We start from the raw sequence: 18,210 nt of genomic DNA on the forward strand, positions 1-18,210 counted from the left end.
AGTCTGCCTTTGAAATATTGTGCTTTACAAAAAACAGAGTAGTTTTATTTATAGGTTTAAAAACCTCTTAAAACCAAGACTAAAACCAGCCTAGTGCATTTATTCATTTGTAGTTGAGTCAATTTTAATTTGACTATTAAACTTTTCTAAATTGGTGTAAGATATTTAGGAATTTTTGTTTTGCCATTGTTAACTAAAATGTAAAAACCAAAAACTGCTTTTTTTTTTTTTTTTTTAAATAATAGGGTTATTTGTATTATTTTAGGAAGTGTAATTGTGTAGATTCTGTCAGATCTCTAGATCTTAAGACTTATTCAAGTTTTAGGATTTTGTGGTTCCTTGTTTTTTAAAAAAAATATTTGCGTATTCTATTAAGTACATAGGGATATTTAACAAGTTATAAATGAAAGTTAACAGTTACTTATTTTAAGGTGAAAATATGAATTTGAAAATAACTTTCATTTGAATTTTCTGATAGGTGAAACCTTCTCTCGATGAAGCTTTTGTCATCCAGGAGCAGAATGTTGCACTAAATTTCATTGGCTCAAGAGGGGCAAAGCCTGGGGTCACTAAAGAGAAAAGAATTAAATATGCAAAAGAAGTCTTACAAAAAGAAATGCTCCCTCATGTTGGTGTCAGTGACTTTTGTGAGACCAAAAAAGCTTATTTTTTGGGGTATGTTAAGATTTTTGCCAAGATACTGTCGAGATAAAGTTTTCCTTAAAGTTAAAAATATCAGAAATGGTGTTTTTAATATACAAGTTTTTTAAAAAGCCAAAAGCCATATGTATTGTTTTTCATTTTCTTGTTTCTTTTCTTTTTTTTCAAGGTACATGGTTCATAGGTTGCTTCTAGCAGCCTTGGGTAGAAGAGAATTAGATGACAGGGATCACTATGGAAACAAAAGATTGGATCTTGCTGGGCCACTGCTTGCATTCTTATTTAGAGGGTAAGGAATGATATAAAACGATGTTGTTAAAAGTAGAGAGATTTCACCTTAGATTGGTCATTGCACTAATGGAAGTACTAAACTCTCTTGGCATCCATATTGGGTACATAGGAAGTTAGCTACATTCTTTGTGCCACTTGCCCAGATTTTGTTCTGGTTCCTGTCTGACAATTTCAGGTTTGTGAGGACAGTTTATTATTTACATTTTCTTTATTTCTCTGGTAGCTTTATAAGGCGTTTGTCTTGATTTTCTAAGTATAGATGATATTGGAATTTTTATTAGTCCTGCTTTTGCATTTTATAAAAACACAAAAGCTGGAGGGAAATCTATCAAAATATTAGCAATATTGGTTTAAAGTGAGTTTTATTTTTCATATGTTCTTATATTTTCCATATTTCCTATAATGAACATCTAACACTTTTATAATCAGAAGTTTTTAAAAACAAAGTATGTAGACAATATGAAAAAGATTATAGTAGTGTTTCTATGTATTCTGTTATTTTGTGTATTTTGGATTGATGTTCTTCAGTCTTGTTTTCACCCCATTAAGGAGTCTCTTCTGACATTTTTTTCCCTAGTTGTTCCTCTTATGTATGTTTATGTACTGTAAGTACATCAGTGCTTTTTACATAAAGAGAGTAATAACACTTCCCTTCCTCTATGCTAACTACTTTCCTCCCCCTTGTGGGCAGTATTGTCCGTATTGAGAATGTATGTTGACCTTTACATATTTGAAACGATACCATTTTATTTGGCAGTATGTTTAAGAATTTGCTTAAAGAAGTGCGGATCTATGCACAGAAGTTTATTGATCGAGGAAAGGATTTTAACTTGGAGTTGGCAATTAAAACAAGGATTATATCTGATGGCCTAAAATATTCCTTAGCTACTGGAAACTGGGGTGACCAAAAGAAAGCTCATCAAGCCAGAGCTGGAGTATCTCAGGTAGGACATGGACTATGATTACAGGTTTGATAGGAAAATGTCGTGGGACTAAGAAATCCTTTCATTCATTGAGTGTAAATTGTTTTGCCTTTTTTTTTTTTTTTTTTTTCCCCTGTCAGGTATAACAGCACTGGGGGATTTTGGATTATGAAAATGAAATTTGTCTTCAAATTAGCTGTTAGCATTACTTAAGAGAAATTAAGGTTTTGGCTTACAGCAAGATAGTTAATAAATTAGTGTAGCTGCTTGGGAGGTAAAGATGGTCCATGTTAGTGAAATTTTTATGTTTTTAGATCTCCATGTTAGACACCGACCCAGAGAATAAATGGGTATTCCCTTTCTTTGATGCAAAGTACAGTACACTTTTGACTTGTGAACGCGTGGGGGTTAGGGTCACCAACTCTTGGTGGAACTAACATCCTAGTGGTTGGAGGTGATTATAAATAAAGCATTTATGTGACATGTTAGAATTGTACCTCACATGTTTACCATCCCTGCTATAACAGGCACTTATGAGGTGAATGATCTTATTCAGGGAAAGGATGGAGAAAGGAGTGATAGGGAGAGTTTGATGTCAATTGATTATAAGTAAAAATGTGACTTTGCCTCTTTCTAGTATTTGCCAAAAATGTGATAGGACGAGTAACAGAAATGCCCAAACTTTTAAAGTTTTGCTATTTTCTAGGTATTAAACCGCCTGACTTTTGCATCTACTCTTTCTCACCTTCGTCGTTTGAATTCACCTATTGGTAGAGATGGCAAGCTAGCAAAACCAAGACAGTTGCATAATACATTGTGGGGAATGGTGTGTCCTGCTGAGACCCCAGAGGTAATACATTAGAGTTTACATTCAGTCAAAAGTCTATCAATAATTATGTAGGATATGTAATTACTTGTGGAAGTATTTAGTTATGCTGTGTGGTTCTAGAACTAATGTTTTATTTATGATTTTGTTCTTAGAGTAAATCCTGAAATCAAATTGAAGGAAAAACGTTTATGGAAAAGAATTTTGATAGGCATGCTAAATCAGTATGAGTAATACTTTGTTTATTTGTAGGGCCATGCTGTAGGACTTGTGAAGAATTTAGCCCTGATGGCTTATATTTCAGTTGGGTCTCAGCCTTCTCCAATTCTGGAATTTTTAGAAGAATGGAGTATGGAAAATTTAGAAGAAATTTCTCCTGCAGCTATTGCTGAGTATGTATAGATGTGATTTCTTTTGAAACTATTGTTAATCTTGGGTTGTTGCTTAGTATACAGATACTAACTGCAAAATGCTCTTGATTTCACATTTTAGTGCAACCAAGATTTTTGTTAATGGTTGCTGGGTTGGAATACATAAAGATCCTGAACAACTTATGAACACTCTAAGGAAATTGCGGCGTCAGATGGACATCATTGTGTCTGAAGTGAGTCTTTTGAGAGTGCATGATCATATGGGATATCTAAACAAGGCATAAGACTAGTGACAGTTTTATTTGCATTGGCATCTTTAACTGTTTCCCTTGTAGAGTACATTGTCAAAAGTCTAGGTGATGTTTTGAGTTAAATATAAGATATTGCTTGCTTTAATGCTTTAGGTATATACTTATAAAAATTTGACATGTAGGGATGCCTGGGTGGCTCAGCAGTTGATTATCTGCCTTTGGCCCAGGGCATCCTGGAGTCCCGGGATCGAATCCCACTTTGGGCTTCCTGCATGGAGCCTGCTTCTCTGTCTGCCTATATCTCTGCCTCTCTCTGGCCCTCATGAATAAATAAATAAAATCTTAAAAAAAAAATAAAAATTTGACATGTAATTTTAATTATATTTTTAGAACTCAAATTATATTTTAAAGTAAAAGGAATTCTTTTGAGGGTCTTTTTGTAAAGGTGACAATAATGCTTTTGATAAGAGAATAATGAGCTCTGATTTTTCCTTTGTCTGAATCCAGAGATATGTTCCTTTTTTTTTTTTTTTTGTTAAAGATTTTATTTCAGAGAGAGCACATGCAAATAGGGGGTGGGGAGTTGGAGAGGGACAAGAAGACTCCACGTTAAGTGCGGAGCCTGACTTGAAGCTGCATCCCACAACCCTGAGATCATGACCTGAGCTAAAATCAACAGTCAGGTATTCAACTGACTGAGCCACCCAGGCATCCCCAGAGATTCATTCTTAAAATGTGATACACCTTTATAAAGATTTTTATATTTAGGTGGATATTAAAATGCTTTGGGATTAGGAGAGCTTTTTTTTTTTAAGCATTAATATATATTATATGGGCTTTATTACTTTTATTACTACCCAAAACAGGGCTTTTGCTTTTAGTGTACTGTATTGAGAGATATGGCTCAGTCTTGATTTCCCCCAATCTATATTGTGGATTATGTCTAGGAGAAAGTGGGTTTGGAGAGAAACTAACACACTTAAGTCAGTAGCTGATCTCTCTTCTACTTAGCAGAGCAGAGCGATTGCTCTAGGCTTTTCTCTAGCAAGCAGACCCTGGGTTTTGAATCCGGAGTATTCATAGCTTGAAGGCAGCAACAGCATGCTTTACTTGAGAGCAGGCAGGACTAAGAGAAAGCCTAAGAACCAAAATTGGCTGTATTTTTTATGATTGAGAACTTTGGTAATTCCATGTTTTTCTAAGAGCCTTCTTTAGCTTTTCTATTTTCTAGAGTAAAATTAAATTCCTCCTGCTGTTTTAGTCCTCTTTACCTTTCCATGGGCCCATTCCTTTAATCTAGAATGTTTGTGTTCCTGTCCCCATTCCTCCCCAAAAATGAGCAGTAGGGAAAAGGGTGTTTATTACTTTTTTCAGATAAATCTCACTTATTCTGCAAAGCTTATATTAACTCTCATCTCCTTTGGCTCCTTCAGGGTACCTTACCTGACCACCTCCCCCTGCCCCGTTTGATTCGATCACAACTTGGCAAAGATTTCTGGAAAGGGCCAGATACTAAATATTTTAGGCTTTGTTTACCATGTACTCTGCTGTGTATTCACTTCAGCTGTTGTAGTGAAAAGCAGCCATAGGCAGTACATAAACCATCTGTTTATTTACAAAAACAGATGACAAGGGTAGATTTGGCCTGTGTGCTCTTCCCTGACCCCCTGATTTAGATCTCTGACTGTATACAGTGTATTTTACTTACATGTTTGTGACAGAATCCTTGTCCCAGATGGGAACTGTTGACTTACATGCCAGCCTCACTCGCTACACTCTTAATTCTCCAGAGGCGGGGAACATGTATTAATACGACTTTCTATTTTCAGCTATGAGCATAGTACCTGACATATAGTAGACACTAAGTGTTTATTGAACATTTAAATAATCCTGTGTCTTGGACTAGGTACCTTAATCTCCTGTTAGTGATTATGGGAGCCTCTAAGTAAGTGGGAGAATTGGGTATATTTTCCTGAAGGAATCTGGCACTTTTTCTTTTTGTTCATATGTTGTGACTACCAGAGGTAGTCATTTTACCGATTTCTGACTTAGGCTGTCCTGTCAGTAGTCCTCTTTAGACCTACTAAAGTACACCCATTTCCTTTGGGGCTTTGAGAAGATACAGTTCACAATTTATGTCGTCCTATTAAGACAATAGAACTGAAAAAAAAAAAGAATAGAACTGTATTTTACTAGGAATTCTCTAAGGATTCAAGGCAATGCATTTGAAAACAATATCTTTTCTAGGACTTGACAGTGTCACTGATCGTGTTTTGCTCAAAGACATAGTGTTTCTCCTCACATTGTTTTTCAAGGACAGGAAGTGGGCTAAGGATGTAGAACATTTTCTATTTTTTTTTTTTTTTTAAAGATCTTATTTACTTATTCATGAGAGACAGAGAGAGAGGCAGAGACACAGGCAGAGGGAGAAACAGGCTCCATTCAGGTAGCCTGACGCTGGACTCGATCCCAGGTCTCCAGGATCACACCCTGGGCTGAAGATGGCGCTAAACCGCTGAGCCACCCGGGCTGCCCGAACATTTTCTATTTAATGGCTTTTGACATTTTAGTTTTGGAGACCTTGGTGTTTTTGATCAAGCTTTTATGATTTACTCTTGGTTTTAAACCCAGTAATCCAAATTTTTCTTAAATAAACTCAGTCTTTAATAAAAGTATCCAGAGGTGATTTTACTTTCTTAAGGTACTTTTGTTGGAGAAATACGAATCTATTTTTCCATTTCCCAACTCTTTGTCAATTCATTTCTTTAGTTGGCTTCCAAGATTATATATTAGAATTATATAATTCAATGGAAATTCTTATTTTCTTTTTGACTTATTTCTTTGTAAATAGGTAGTTCAAGATCCACAGTGCTTTTAGTAATTACTATGTTTTTTATTGTAAGTTTACCCCCATTTTTTTTTTTTTTTTTGAAGTCAGCTCTGTGCCCAACGTGGGACTTGAAGTCATGACCCTGAGATCAAGAATTGCATGTTCTTCCAACTGAGCAAGCCAGGTGTCCCTGCCCCAGATATTTTTTTAGTATTTTCTGGGAGGGACTGCTGGGTGGTTCTGTGGTTGAGTGTTTACCTTTGGCTCAGGGGTTGATCCCAGAGACCGGCAATCGAGTCTCACATCAGGCTCCCTGCATGGAGCCTGCTTCTCTCTCTGCCTGGGTCTCTGCCTCTCTCTGTGTGTCTCTCATGAATAAATAAACATCTTTGAAAAAAAAATTATTTTCTGGGAATATATTTCCTAGTTCTGCCGAGTAGAAATAATCATATGAGCTACATACTTAAATTTTTCCAGTACTCGTGTTAGGAAAAGTTTTCAATTAGCAATAATTGCACCTCAGATAAACCTCATTGGCTACAATACTGCCACTGCGCAAAGCTTCCAGTACCCGTGTTAAAAAAAATTAGAAACATGAAAGTAATTTTAATATTTTTATTTGATCTGATATATCCAAAATATTACAGTTTCAGTATCTAATCAGTATACGGATTATTTATGAGAAATTTTACATTCTTTATTTTTGTGTGGTACTTTTTTAAATTATTAATTTAGAGTTGGCACTTAGTATTTCATAAGTTTCAGGTGTACAACAGTGATTTGACAACTCTGTTATGCTGTGCTCACCACAAATGTAGCTACCGTTTATCACTATACATGCTATTATAATATCATTGACTATATTCTCTGAACTGTACCATTTATCCCTGTGACTTAATCATTCCATAACTGGAAATCTGTACCTCTTAATTTCTTTACCCTTTTCTGCCCATCCCCACCACTGCTCCCCGCCCCCCTTTTTAAAGATTTTATTTATTTATTCATTCATGAGAGAGACAGAGAGAGGCAGAGACATATGCAGAGGGAGAAGCAGGCTCCTCACAAGGAGCCTAATGCAGGACTCCATCCCAGGACCCCGGGATCATGCCCTGAATCAAAGGCAGATGCTCAACCACTGAGCCACCCAGGTGTTCCCCCCCCCCCCCCACCTCTTTTAACCACCAGTTTGTTCTCTGTATTTAGGGGTCTGTTTTTCTTTTTTTAATGTGGTACTTTTTTTATGTGATATTGTCCTTTGAAATCTACCTTGTAGTTTGTACATGTTATACACTGCAGTGTATCTCAGTTCAGAGATGGCCGATTTCAAGTGCTTAATAGTGACATGTAGCTAGTGACTGCTGTATTGGAAGGTAGACAGTAAGCCATTTGTTTGATAGGTAAGTGTCAGAAGTTGAGCTTATTACTGAGAAAGTATGATCAATGCAAAGTGATACAGGGTTGGTTACTGGAAAGTTGCAGAGTGAAGTCTGTGTAATTATTAAAGAGGCAAAATAAGTTGTAATATACTAGTGTTTGTGATGCCAAAAATATATTTTTTGTTTTACTTTATCTTGCATGACATTATTGCTGGGTATTTTTTTTTTTTTTTGAAGATTTTATTTATTCATGAGAGAGACACACAGAGAGAGAAGCAGGCTCCCTGTGGGGAGCCTGATGTGGGACTTGATCGCGGGACTCCCAAGATTACGCCTGGGCTGAAGGGAGGCACTAAACCGCTGAGCCACCCAGAGATCCCCATTGCTGGATATTATTCAGCTTTACAAGTATCAGGGTTAAATATTTGTTCCTTACAAAATTTCATTTTATTTTTAATTTCATTTTAAAAATTTATTTATGGAATCCTTGGGTGGCTCAGTGGTTTAGTGCCTGCCTTTGGCCTAGGGCACGATCCTGGAGTCCCGGGGTCGAGTCCCGCGTCAGGCTACTGGCATGGAGCCTGCTTCTCCCTCTGCCTGTGTCTCTGCCTCTCTCTGTCTATCATGAATAAATAAATAAATCTTTTAAAAAAGTATTTATTTATTCATGAGAGAGACCGAGAGAAGCAGAGACATAGACCAGGTGATAAGCAGGCTCCTGTGCAGGGAGCCTGATGTGGGCCTCCATCCTGGACCTGGGGTCACACCCTGAGCTAAAGGCAGACGCTCAATGCTGAGGCACCCAGGTGTCCCTTTTTATAAAATTTTAAATTATAGCTAGGTTTTTAGTATATTGAACAAACGAGAAACTTGAGATTTGTGCATGTTACTTAATAACGGTTTGCTCCAGAAATTTATTAAGAATTTTATTTTTCACTAAGGTTTAATGATAGAGAAAATTAAAGTTTATAACACTGTTTTTTGTCTTTTTACTGGAAGGTTTCTATGATCAGAGATATTCGAGAGAGGGAGATTCGGATTTATACAGATGCAGGCCGTATTTGTAGGCCACTTCTGATTGTAGAAAAACAAAAACTACTTTTGAAGAAGAGACACATTGATCAGTTGAAAGAGAGAGAATATAACAACTACAGGTAAGAACATTTGAGAAGAGAAAAAAATTGAGATTTAGTTCACATACCATAAAATTAACCATTTTAAAGTATACAGTTCAATGGTTTTTAGTATATTCATAAGATCGTGCATCTCTCACCACTACCTAATTCCAGAACACTTTCATTGCCCCAGAAAGAAACTCTGTATTAGCAGTCATATTTGTTTTTCTTAATTTTTGTCATCAAGTAAGGGACTTGTAGAGTTTGAAGAATAAAGTCTTTGTGACATGTTATCAAATAATAAATAGCATATAATATAAATTTATATATATGTTACGTGTAACAATCATTTAATAAGATGAACCTGCTTTAAAATTTATTTTTTATTGTAAAAATATTTCAAACAGTATATATAATAAAAATACATAAAAGCCCCCAATTTGTATTTTCCTCTTAAAAAGTAATTATGTGGGATGCCTGGGTGGCTCAGCAGTTGAGCATCTGCCTTCGGCTCAAGGCATGATCCTGGAGTCCTGGGATCAAGTCCTACATCAGGCCCCTGAATGGAGCCTGCTTCTCCTGCCTGTGTGTCTGCCTCTCTGTGTGTGTGTCTCATGAATAAATAAATAAAATCTTAAAATAAATAATTATGTAACCTATACGTATACATCCACAAATAATTCGATTTATTATTATTTTTTTAGAAAATGATTATTTGACAGAGAGAAAGAGAACACAAGCAGAGGGAGCAGCAGGCAGTGGGAGAGGGAGAAGCAGGCTCCCCATTGAACAAGGAGCCTGACACGGGACTCGATCTGGGACCCTGGGATCATGACCTGAACCGAAGGCAAACGCTTAACTGATTGAGCCACCCAGGCACTCCTATTTTTTTTTTTTTAATTTTTATTATTAGTATTTTTTTTGAGTAATCACTACAACAGTGTGGGGCTCAAACTCAACAATCCCAAGGTTAAGAGTCTCATGCTGCACTGACTGAGCTAGCCTTCCCCTAAATAGTTCCTTTTAGGACAAAGCATTACAAACTAATGGTAATATTGATAGAACTATACTTCATGTGTATTGTTTAGTAACTTGATTTTTTTCCCACTATTAACAATAATAGACCTATTTTGGAACTCTATCTGTATATGTAGATATAGGAATACTCTGTTTTTTTTTTTGGAATACTCTGTTAACTAGGAAGTTTATTTAAAATAATTCAGTAAGTAAGGAAATAAAGTGAGTTCTTCTTTTTTAGTTGGCAGGATCTTGTGGCCAGTGGGGTAGTAGAATATATTGATACTCTGGAAGAAGAAACAGTGATGCTTGCAATGACTCCAGATGATTTACAGGAAAAAGAAGTAGCTTATTGTTCCACATATACACACTGTGAGATTCATCCATCAATGATTCTTGGTGTCTGTGCATCTATTATTCCCTTTCCTGATCATAACCAGGTTGGTAGGAGTTTTTAACTTCTGGTTTGTGAGAAATTGGGGGAAGTAGAAAAATGATTAATCTAGTTTTTCCTAAAGAAAAGCATGTTGATGAAAGGACTGTGAACTCCTAGAGAATCTGCATTTAATATACTTATTTTCTTTTTTCGCTGAAGCCATAGTTGGATTAGAAGCCATAGTTGATTATTCCAAATGCTTATCACTTATCTTTGAGAAAAAAGCATAACTTTTATCAACCATATTACTGATTTACATAGCACCCTGTAAAGTTTGTTCCTTCAGAAGTAAATTAAAAAAAAAAAAAAAAGATTATTTATTTGAGAGAAAGAGAAAAGAGAGCACAAGCATGAGGAGCAGCAGGCAAAGGGAGAGGGAGAAGCAGGCCCCCCGAGGAGCAGGGAGCCTCATGCAAGTCTTCATCCCAGAACCCTGGGATCATGACCTGAGCCAAAGGCAGACACTTAACTAACTGACCCTTCCAGGTGCCCCAGAAGCAATTAAATTTTCATTGATTCTGCTTTTCATTTCTACCTTTAGTCCCCTAGAAACACATATCAGTCTGCTATGGGTAAGCAGGCTATGGGAGTTTATATCACCAACTTCCACGTTCGTATGGATACACTGGCCCATGTTCTGTATTATCCTCAAAAACCACTTGTGACTACACGGTCAATGGAATATCTACGATTTAGAGAGCTTCCAGCAGGTATGTTCAGTTTTGCTCTTTAGTTTTTAAGATCCTGTCATGCTTAAGGCACTTCTGGGTGCTTGGGAGGGTTAATAAAATACATATGACACAGCATCTCTTCTCTCAGAATTATAATGTGGGAAACAACACAAATAATAAAGAGATAGATATGTGGTAAGTGTTAGGGTGAGGTACAGGAAATGATTGAATCCTATTGGAAATCTAGAGCCAGTTTCACAAGAGTGGTGGCATTTTAGACTAATGTAAAGTTGATGAAAGAGTATTTGAATTTGAGAGATGGGTTGAGGAAGGGCTTAGATATACATGAATGTATGAGATATGGGAAAAGTTAGTAGTAGTCCTGGCACTCTAGTATGACTGGAGTATAAGTGCACAGGAATGAACCTTGGTCTCACAATGTGGAGAGAACAGAATGAATTTTGAGAAAGACACTCATCCGGCCTTTTGGAGCAAGGCGGTAATACAATTAGAAATTTATTTTAGGAATATCATTCTGATAGTTGATACAGATTACAGTCAGGAATGGTATTGGAGGAGATAATTTAGAGGCTTTTTCAGTGGTCTCAGAATGTGTAAGGTCTTTAAGAAATGAAGAGTAGGTGAGTGCCTATTGGAATACCCATGATGGACTTGATTAATTGGTTGTGGAGTGATGAAGGGGGAGAAGATAGGAATTGGAAATACGTTGCTACTTGTGGCTTGGGTGATCAAGAAGAGAGGGGTACTATTAATAAGACTGGGAATACAGAAGGAGGATGTTTTAGAGGTAAAATAATAATAAGTTCAGTTTTCAGCATGTTGGTTTTGAGTTGTTGCCATAACAGAAAAGAATTTTTTTTTTTAAAGATTTTATTTATTCATGAGAGACAGAGAGAAGCAGAGGCACAGACAGGGAGAAGCAGGCTCCTCTCAGGGAGCCCCTGTGGGACTTGATCCTGGGACTGGGATCACACCCCAAGCCAAAGGCAGAGATGCTCAACTGCTGAGCCACCCAGGTGTCCCGAGAAAAGATTTTCTAATAGTTGCAAATGTGATTTGGAAGAAGGTCAAATTTAGAGCTGTGAGGTTTTTGATATATTAGTGATAATTCTAGATTACCATGAAATTACTGAGGGGAATTTCAAAGTGTGAATAAAGCCAGAGACCGAACTTTAGTCACCAGGAGAAGAATTTAGGAGAACAGATTTGAGATGTAACTGATAGGAGAATCAGGAGTTTACAGATTTGTAAGAGGGAGACTGGACAACAGGTAAGATGGTGCAGAGACGTCTAAAGGGTAGGGGAGTGTTGAATATTAATCAAGGCAGCAAAGTTTCTTTGGCATAATTGTCTTCTTACCTTACTATTAATAGGATTTTGGCTTTAACTGTGGGTAATGTTATTTATTTGTAACATTATCTATATAACGTTATATAGAATTTTGCTTTGTAAATGGTGGCCTTAAATTAACTACACTAGAAAATCTAACATTTTGATAGTAAATTCTCACAGGTTAGAATGGTTTATTTTCAAAGTCCTCCACAAGGGGTTACTCTTGACTAGGAAAACACAATCTGTTAGGTTTTTCTACAGTGTGCTCCTATCTTTGGGGGATGCTTGCACTGTTGTGTTTTTCTTCAATATTTAGATAATAGTTTATGACTAGAGAAGAAAAGAAATACAGGTAAAAAGTTAGATTTGAAATAAAATGTTCTTTTGGTAACTGGTTTGAAGTGGTGAAGTCATGGCTGGTAGGGACTACACATACTTTTCAGTTCTGTTTTTGCTTCAAGCTTTAATCACATTGTTTATTCTAAAAACTGTTTTTGGAGATAATTTCAAACTGATAGAAAAGTTGTGAGACCAGTACAAAGAACTTCTGTATACTCTTCATCTAGTTTCCTAGTTCATATCTTACCACATTTGTCTTATTCTTTCCCTTTCTCTTCCTGAATCATTGGAGAGTAAGTTGTAGACATGAAGCCACATCACTTTTTAATTCTTCAGTGAATGTTTCCTAAAAACAAAGATCTTCTCAATAGTACCACAGTCAAAATCAGGAGTTTAACATGGATACCCATCTAGTGAGCAGTCAGTCCCTAGTTCATTTTGCCATTCTAGATACTGTCCTTCACGGGTCTAGGCTCTAATTCAGGATTGTGCATTGCATTTAGTTGCATGTTTCCTTAGTTTCCTCAGTGTGGAACAGTTCTTTAGTTTTTCCTTGTCTCATGACCTTGACGTTTTTGAAGCGTTCAGGCAAAGTTATACTTTGTCTTCTCAGTTTGGCTTTGGCTGTTGTTTCCCCATGATTGTATGCAGGTTAGGGTTAGTATGAATTTTTGGCAGGACCAGCAAAGAAGTAATACTGTATTCTTATTGCATCATATCAGGAGGCACATGCTGTCTATATGTACCAATAGTGACTTTTAACTATTCATGTGATTAAGATGATGTCTGCCAGATTTCTCCACTTTCTGTTAATTAAAAGTATTTTGTACTAAGTTGTGTTTTGGGAAGAGATACTTTGAGATGATGTAAATATTCTGTTCCTTGTCAAATTTTCAGCCATTAGTGTGTAGCATGATTGTTGTCAAATGGTGATTTTCTGATTCCATCATTCCTTCCATTTTGATGCTAAAATTGTTCCAGACTTTGCAGTGGGAACAACTTGAAGTTGACTCCTGATAGGTCCCTTATCTTTCTTTATGCACTTCATTGTATTTTGTGCTTTCTCTAAACCTGGACTCATCAGTTTCTTTCAGTGAAGGAATAATATGTGGAAACCAGAATGTGGGTGTTAAGTGTGCTTTTTGCTATTAGAATATCAGTTTCTGGGTTCCTCAGCTAATACGTAGAAAAATGCATATGCATATACTGCTCCCATAACTTTGTCTATTTTTATGATTCTGTATGTTAAGTAACACAGGTTCACACAAGCATCTTCCATCCCAGTCCAAAACGAGAGTGTTTATTTTAGAACTCCATTTTCTGATAAGGAGAAATCTGGCTCCTGCTGACTTCAGTGTATTTATTTATTTGCTCATTCTATTGATATAACCAATCTCTTGACCTCCTGGCTGAATTATTGGCCCTGGCTTTGTCTAACATGCCAGCTGCATTGGCCAAATTCTGAGCCCTGACTGACGGATTCGGGCTAATCAAGTTATCTTAAGGAATGTCTTCTTGATGAGTATCATTCTTGTAGGGGTATCATACACTATCAAGGTAATAGTATACTATTACCTTAGTTGACATCTTCTGGGAGCAAAGATGCTTGTGACAGAATTTCATCTTAGAGTGTGTGCAAGGATTGCACAGCTTTATTTAGAGAGAGAGAGAGCAAGTGAGTAGGGGGAGGGGCAGAGAGAGAGCAAGAAGGGGAGAGAGAGAGAGAATCCTGAAGCTGACTTCCCCTGAGTTTTGAGCCAGACTCAGGACTTGATCCCAGGACCCTGAGGTTATGACCTGAGTTGAAATCAAGAGTGGCTACTCAATGACTGAACCACCCAAGCACCCCATAGCTCACAGATATTTTTGTCAAAGTTACTAATATTTATTGAGCATTGAATTTGAAACACCGTTCAAAGGTTTTTTACATGTTATTTCTAAACATCATAAAAACATTTTGAAATTATTTTCACCTGCAAAATGAGATTAATAGTACCTGCCTCATAAAGCTTTTGTGATGATTAAATGGTTAAATCCATTTAAAACTGATGGCTTAGTGCCTGGCAGATAGTAAAGGAGGAATAAATGTCAAATGATTAGAGATAGTGGTAGTTATATTATCTCTGTTTTACAACTGTGGAGACAGGATCCAAAAGGTTAAGTTATTTGCCCAGAATTAAACAACTTAAGAACTATAAATCCAGAATTTAAACTGGCCTGTTTTTCCTTTTTGACCAAACGTAGACCTTTTCCTCCCATCTCTCTTTCTGGTGCCTTTTGCTCTTCACTACATTGCATCTTGATTTGGGGCTTTTAAGAAAAAAACTATTAGAAGCATACTTAAGTTCCATGTTTTTATTTTTTTATTATTATTATTTTTAAAAATATTTTATTTATTTATTCATGAGAGACACAGAGAGCGACAGAGACACAGGCAGAAGGAGAAGCAGGCTCCATGCAGGGAGCCCGATGTGGGATTCATTCCCAGGATCTGGGATTATGCCCTGAGCCGAAGGCAGACGCTCAACTGCTGAGCCACCCAGGCGTCCCAAGTTCATGTTTTTAGCTAAATTTAGCTGATCTCTCAGACTTGCCCAGATAGATTGGATAAAGGTAGGATGGAAGGGACTATCTTCTGGGCTCCAGTTGATGTAGTATATACAGGTGATCCAGGGATTGTCACATGAAAGCAAGAAAGCCTCACAAGGCCAAGACAGTTGAACACCTATAGGCTATATCATCTGGGAAAAGGTGCAGGACATAAGTATAGGTGGTTCTCCACCAAAATGTAAGGACATGCTGGAGAAGTCTTGCCTGTTTCATGTACCACAGATGTGATCTATGTCCTACTGCTGGCTTTTTATGTGTTTTCCTTGCATTATGCTGCTTAATCATTTGTGAAGTTTTTAAAAATTCTTCTAGTTCCCCCAAAGAGTCCACACAAAAGGTTGGTGACCAGTGTGAATGCTACTAGAGCAAATCATTTAGATTTCGGGAGGAGTTTTCATTGCATACCTGAGAAGTGACGGTTTATTGGACTTTTCTGATTCTCTGAAGGCCTTGCTACTACTGGGGTTTTTCCTTGGAGAATATCAGAGTCCTTTCCTCCTCAAGGAGAGCATTTTAGATCTAAATTCAAATATACAAACTCATCAAGGTGCTCAGAACAAATACCCTCTTGTTAGTATGATTGTTCCTTAGAGAGCAGTCAAGGTTATATTTAGCATAAAATGTTTAGTGTTATCTTTTAAACAGGGCTTGCAGCCTCTAATTCCTACAGGTTTAGGCAGGATTGGTGAGTTAGAGGTTTACCTTTCCACTTATCCGTATTCAGCTTCAGCTATGGTTGTGATGTGTATAAATGGGCCCAGTGATGCCAGATCTGATTTTTAAAGAAAAGTTTAAAATCTAAGTTTTTAGGTAAATTTACTTTTTAAAGTGTTAAAAATGAATTCAAATTAAAAACAAAACTCTGGGGCAGCCCTGGTGGTGCAGCGGTTTAGCGCCACCTGCAGCTCAGGGTGTGATCCTGGAGACCCTGGATCGAGTCCCACGTCGGGCTCTGCATGGTGCCTCCTTCTGTCTCTGCCTCTCTCTCTCTCTGTCTCTATGAATAAATAAAATCTTTAAAATAAAATTAAATAAAAAAAGAAAACTCTGGAGCAGCCCGGGTGGCTCAGTGGTTTAGCGCCACCTTCAGCCCAGGGCGTGATCCTGGAGACCTGGGATCAAGTCCCATGTCAGGCTCCCTGCACGGAGCCTGCTTCTCCCTCTGCCTGCCTGCCTGCTTGTCTGTCTGTCTGTCTGTCTCCCTCTCCCTTCCCCCTCCCTCTCCCTCTCTTTCTCTCTCTCTCATGAATAAATCAGTAAAATCTTTAAAAAAAATAAAAAACTCTAGGGGCACCTAGTTGGCTTAGTTGGAGGAGTGTATGACTCTTGATCTCAGGGTTGTGAGTTCCAGTCACATGTTAGGTATAGAGATTCCTTAAGTATTTTTTTTTTAAAGATTTTATTTATTTATTTATTCATGAGAGACAGAGAGAGAGGCAGAGACACAGACAGAGAGAGAAGCAGGCTCCTTGCAGGGAGCCCGACGTGGGACTCGATCCCAGGTCTCCAGGATCAGGCCCTGGGCTGAAGGCGGCGCTAAACTGCTAAGTCACCCAGGCTGTCCCTCCTTAAGTATTTTTTAAAAATATGGCAAGATTGAAACTCTAGAAGTTACGGAAGACAGGAAGAGATGGAAAAAAAAAAGGATTTGCTTTTGTAACTTTGAATGATCATTGATACAATTGACAAAATTACTGTTCAGAAATACCATACTATTAATGGGCATAATTGTGAAGTGAAAAAGGCCCTTTCTAAGCAAGAAATGCAGTCTGCTGGATCACAAAGAAGTTGTAGAGGTGGATCTGGCTACTTTATGGATCACAGAAGAAACTTAGGTGGAAGAGGAGGCTGTGGTGGTGGAGGTATTGGCAGCAGAGGTAGTTGTAGAGGGTGGTGGCAATGATAGTGGTGGTCTTGATTGTAACAGTAGAGGAAGCTATGGTGTGGTGGTGGAAGATAAAGGGGTTACAGTGAAGGAGGAAATTTTGGAGGATGTAACTATGCTGGTGGTGGGAACCTAGTGATTTTGGAAATTAGAGTGGACAACAGCAATTAAATTATGGACCTGTGAAGGGGTGCAGTTTTGGTGAAGAAACTTGGGTAGTCCCTATGGTGGTGGTTATGGATCTGGTGGTGGAAGTGGTGGATATGATAGCAGAAGATTCTAAAAGAACTCAGAAGAAAAGGGTTACAGTTCTTAGCAGGAGAGAGAGTGAGTTGGTCAGGAAAGCTGCAGGTTACTTTGAAATATTCGTCTGTAAAAGTCTGCCGTAGGAGAAATGATGATCCATAGTCAGTAAAGTTACCAGAGCTTAAATAGAAAACATTTCTTGTTCAGGATGGTTATAGCCACAGTTTTCAAAACATGCAGCTATTGCTTAATGCGATGTAGTGTCAATTAGACGAACATTCCTCTTTTTTTTATTTTTTTTTATTTTTTTAATTTTAAGTAATCTGCACCCATCATGGGGGCTCGACCCAGTAGAGTTGCTTGCTCTACTGACTGAGCTAGCCAGGCGCCCCTAGATGTATATTCCTGAGGTCTTTTAGCTGTTGTAGCTTTGTCTTTTTCATTACATCATGTATATTGTCCTGTCAATTGCAGTAGTGGTACCAGGAATAAAAAATTTAAGGAATTTTTAACTTTTTAAAAATAAATAAAAGAAAGTTTTTCTTTGTTTCCCGGATGAGGCTTTAATGTATGCTCTTACATGCACTACAGGTATCAACTCCATTGTGGCCATTGCATCATACACTGGATATAACCAAGAAGACTCTGTTATCATGAATCGTTCAGCTGTAGACAGAGGCTTTTTCAGGTCAGCTATTTACAACAGTTGTCAAAACACAGATACAGTGCAAAAATTAATACTTTAATCAAAAAAAGTTTTTAAAAAAATAGATTTGGCTTGTATGTATCCAAACTTTTTGGTGGTTTTGAAAGTCAGGCTAGAAGAAAAAATGATCTGACAGCAGAGAAGTTTTTCTGTTACGATATTTACTCTTTTGCCTCCATTCATGAAGCTATGTGTATATACTGGCCAGTACATACTGTTGTATAGATAGCTGTATAGAGTTCAGTGTGGCGAAATCAATGCCCTGCTCCAGAAAACAGGCCCAGTTGGTTCATGGTCATGAATG

At 37.4% G+C, this 18,210-nt stretch overlaps 1 protein-coding gene and 1 pseudogene across 3 annotated transcripts in view; one reads left to right on the top strand and one right to left on the bottom strand.

Annotated features, from left to right (window-relative positions):
* Positions 1–18,210, top strand: part of POLR2B (RNA polymerase II subunit B) — a 47,381-nt gene that overhangs the window by 19,792 nt on the left and 9,379 nt on the right. For all 3 annotated transcript variants that reach the window (XM_072775183.1, XM_072775181.1, XM_072775182.1), the window contains 10 exons: positions 479–675; positions 830–949; positions 1,709–1,895; positions 2,581–2,724; positions 2,953–3,092; positions 3,193–3,304; positions 8,528–8,682; positions 9,902–10,100; positions 10,638–10,806; positions 17,792–17,888. In XM_072775183.1, the coding sequence (XP_072631284.1) occupies positions 479–675; positions 830–949; positions 1,709–1,895; positions 2,581–2,724; positions 2,953–3,092; positions 3,193–3,304; positions 8,528–8,682; positions 9,902–10,100; positions 10,638–10,806; positions 17,792–17,888 (1,520 nt within the window). The remainder of the gene's footprint in view (positions 1–478; positions 676–829; positions 950–1,708; positions 1,896–2,580; positions 2,725–2,952; positions 3,093–3,192; positions 3,305–8,527; positions 8,683–9,901; positions 10,101–10,637; positions 10,807–17,791; positions 17,889–18,210) is intronic.
* Positions 6,539–6,715, bottom strand: LOC140604376 (U4 spliceosomal RNA; annotated as a pseudogene).

This window comes from Canis lupus, chromosome 14 (assembly GCF_048164855.1).
Source record: "Canis lupus baileyi chromosome 14, mCanLup2.hap1, whole genome shotgun sequence".
NCBI classification, from domain to species: domain Eukaryota; kingdom Metazoa; phylum Chordata; class Mammalia; order Carnivora; family Canidae; genus Canis; species Canis lupus.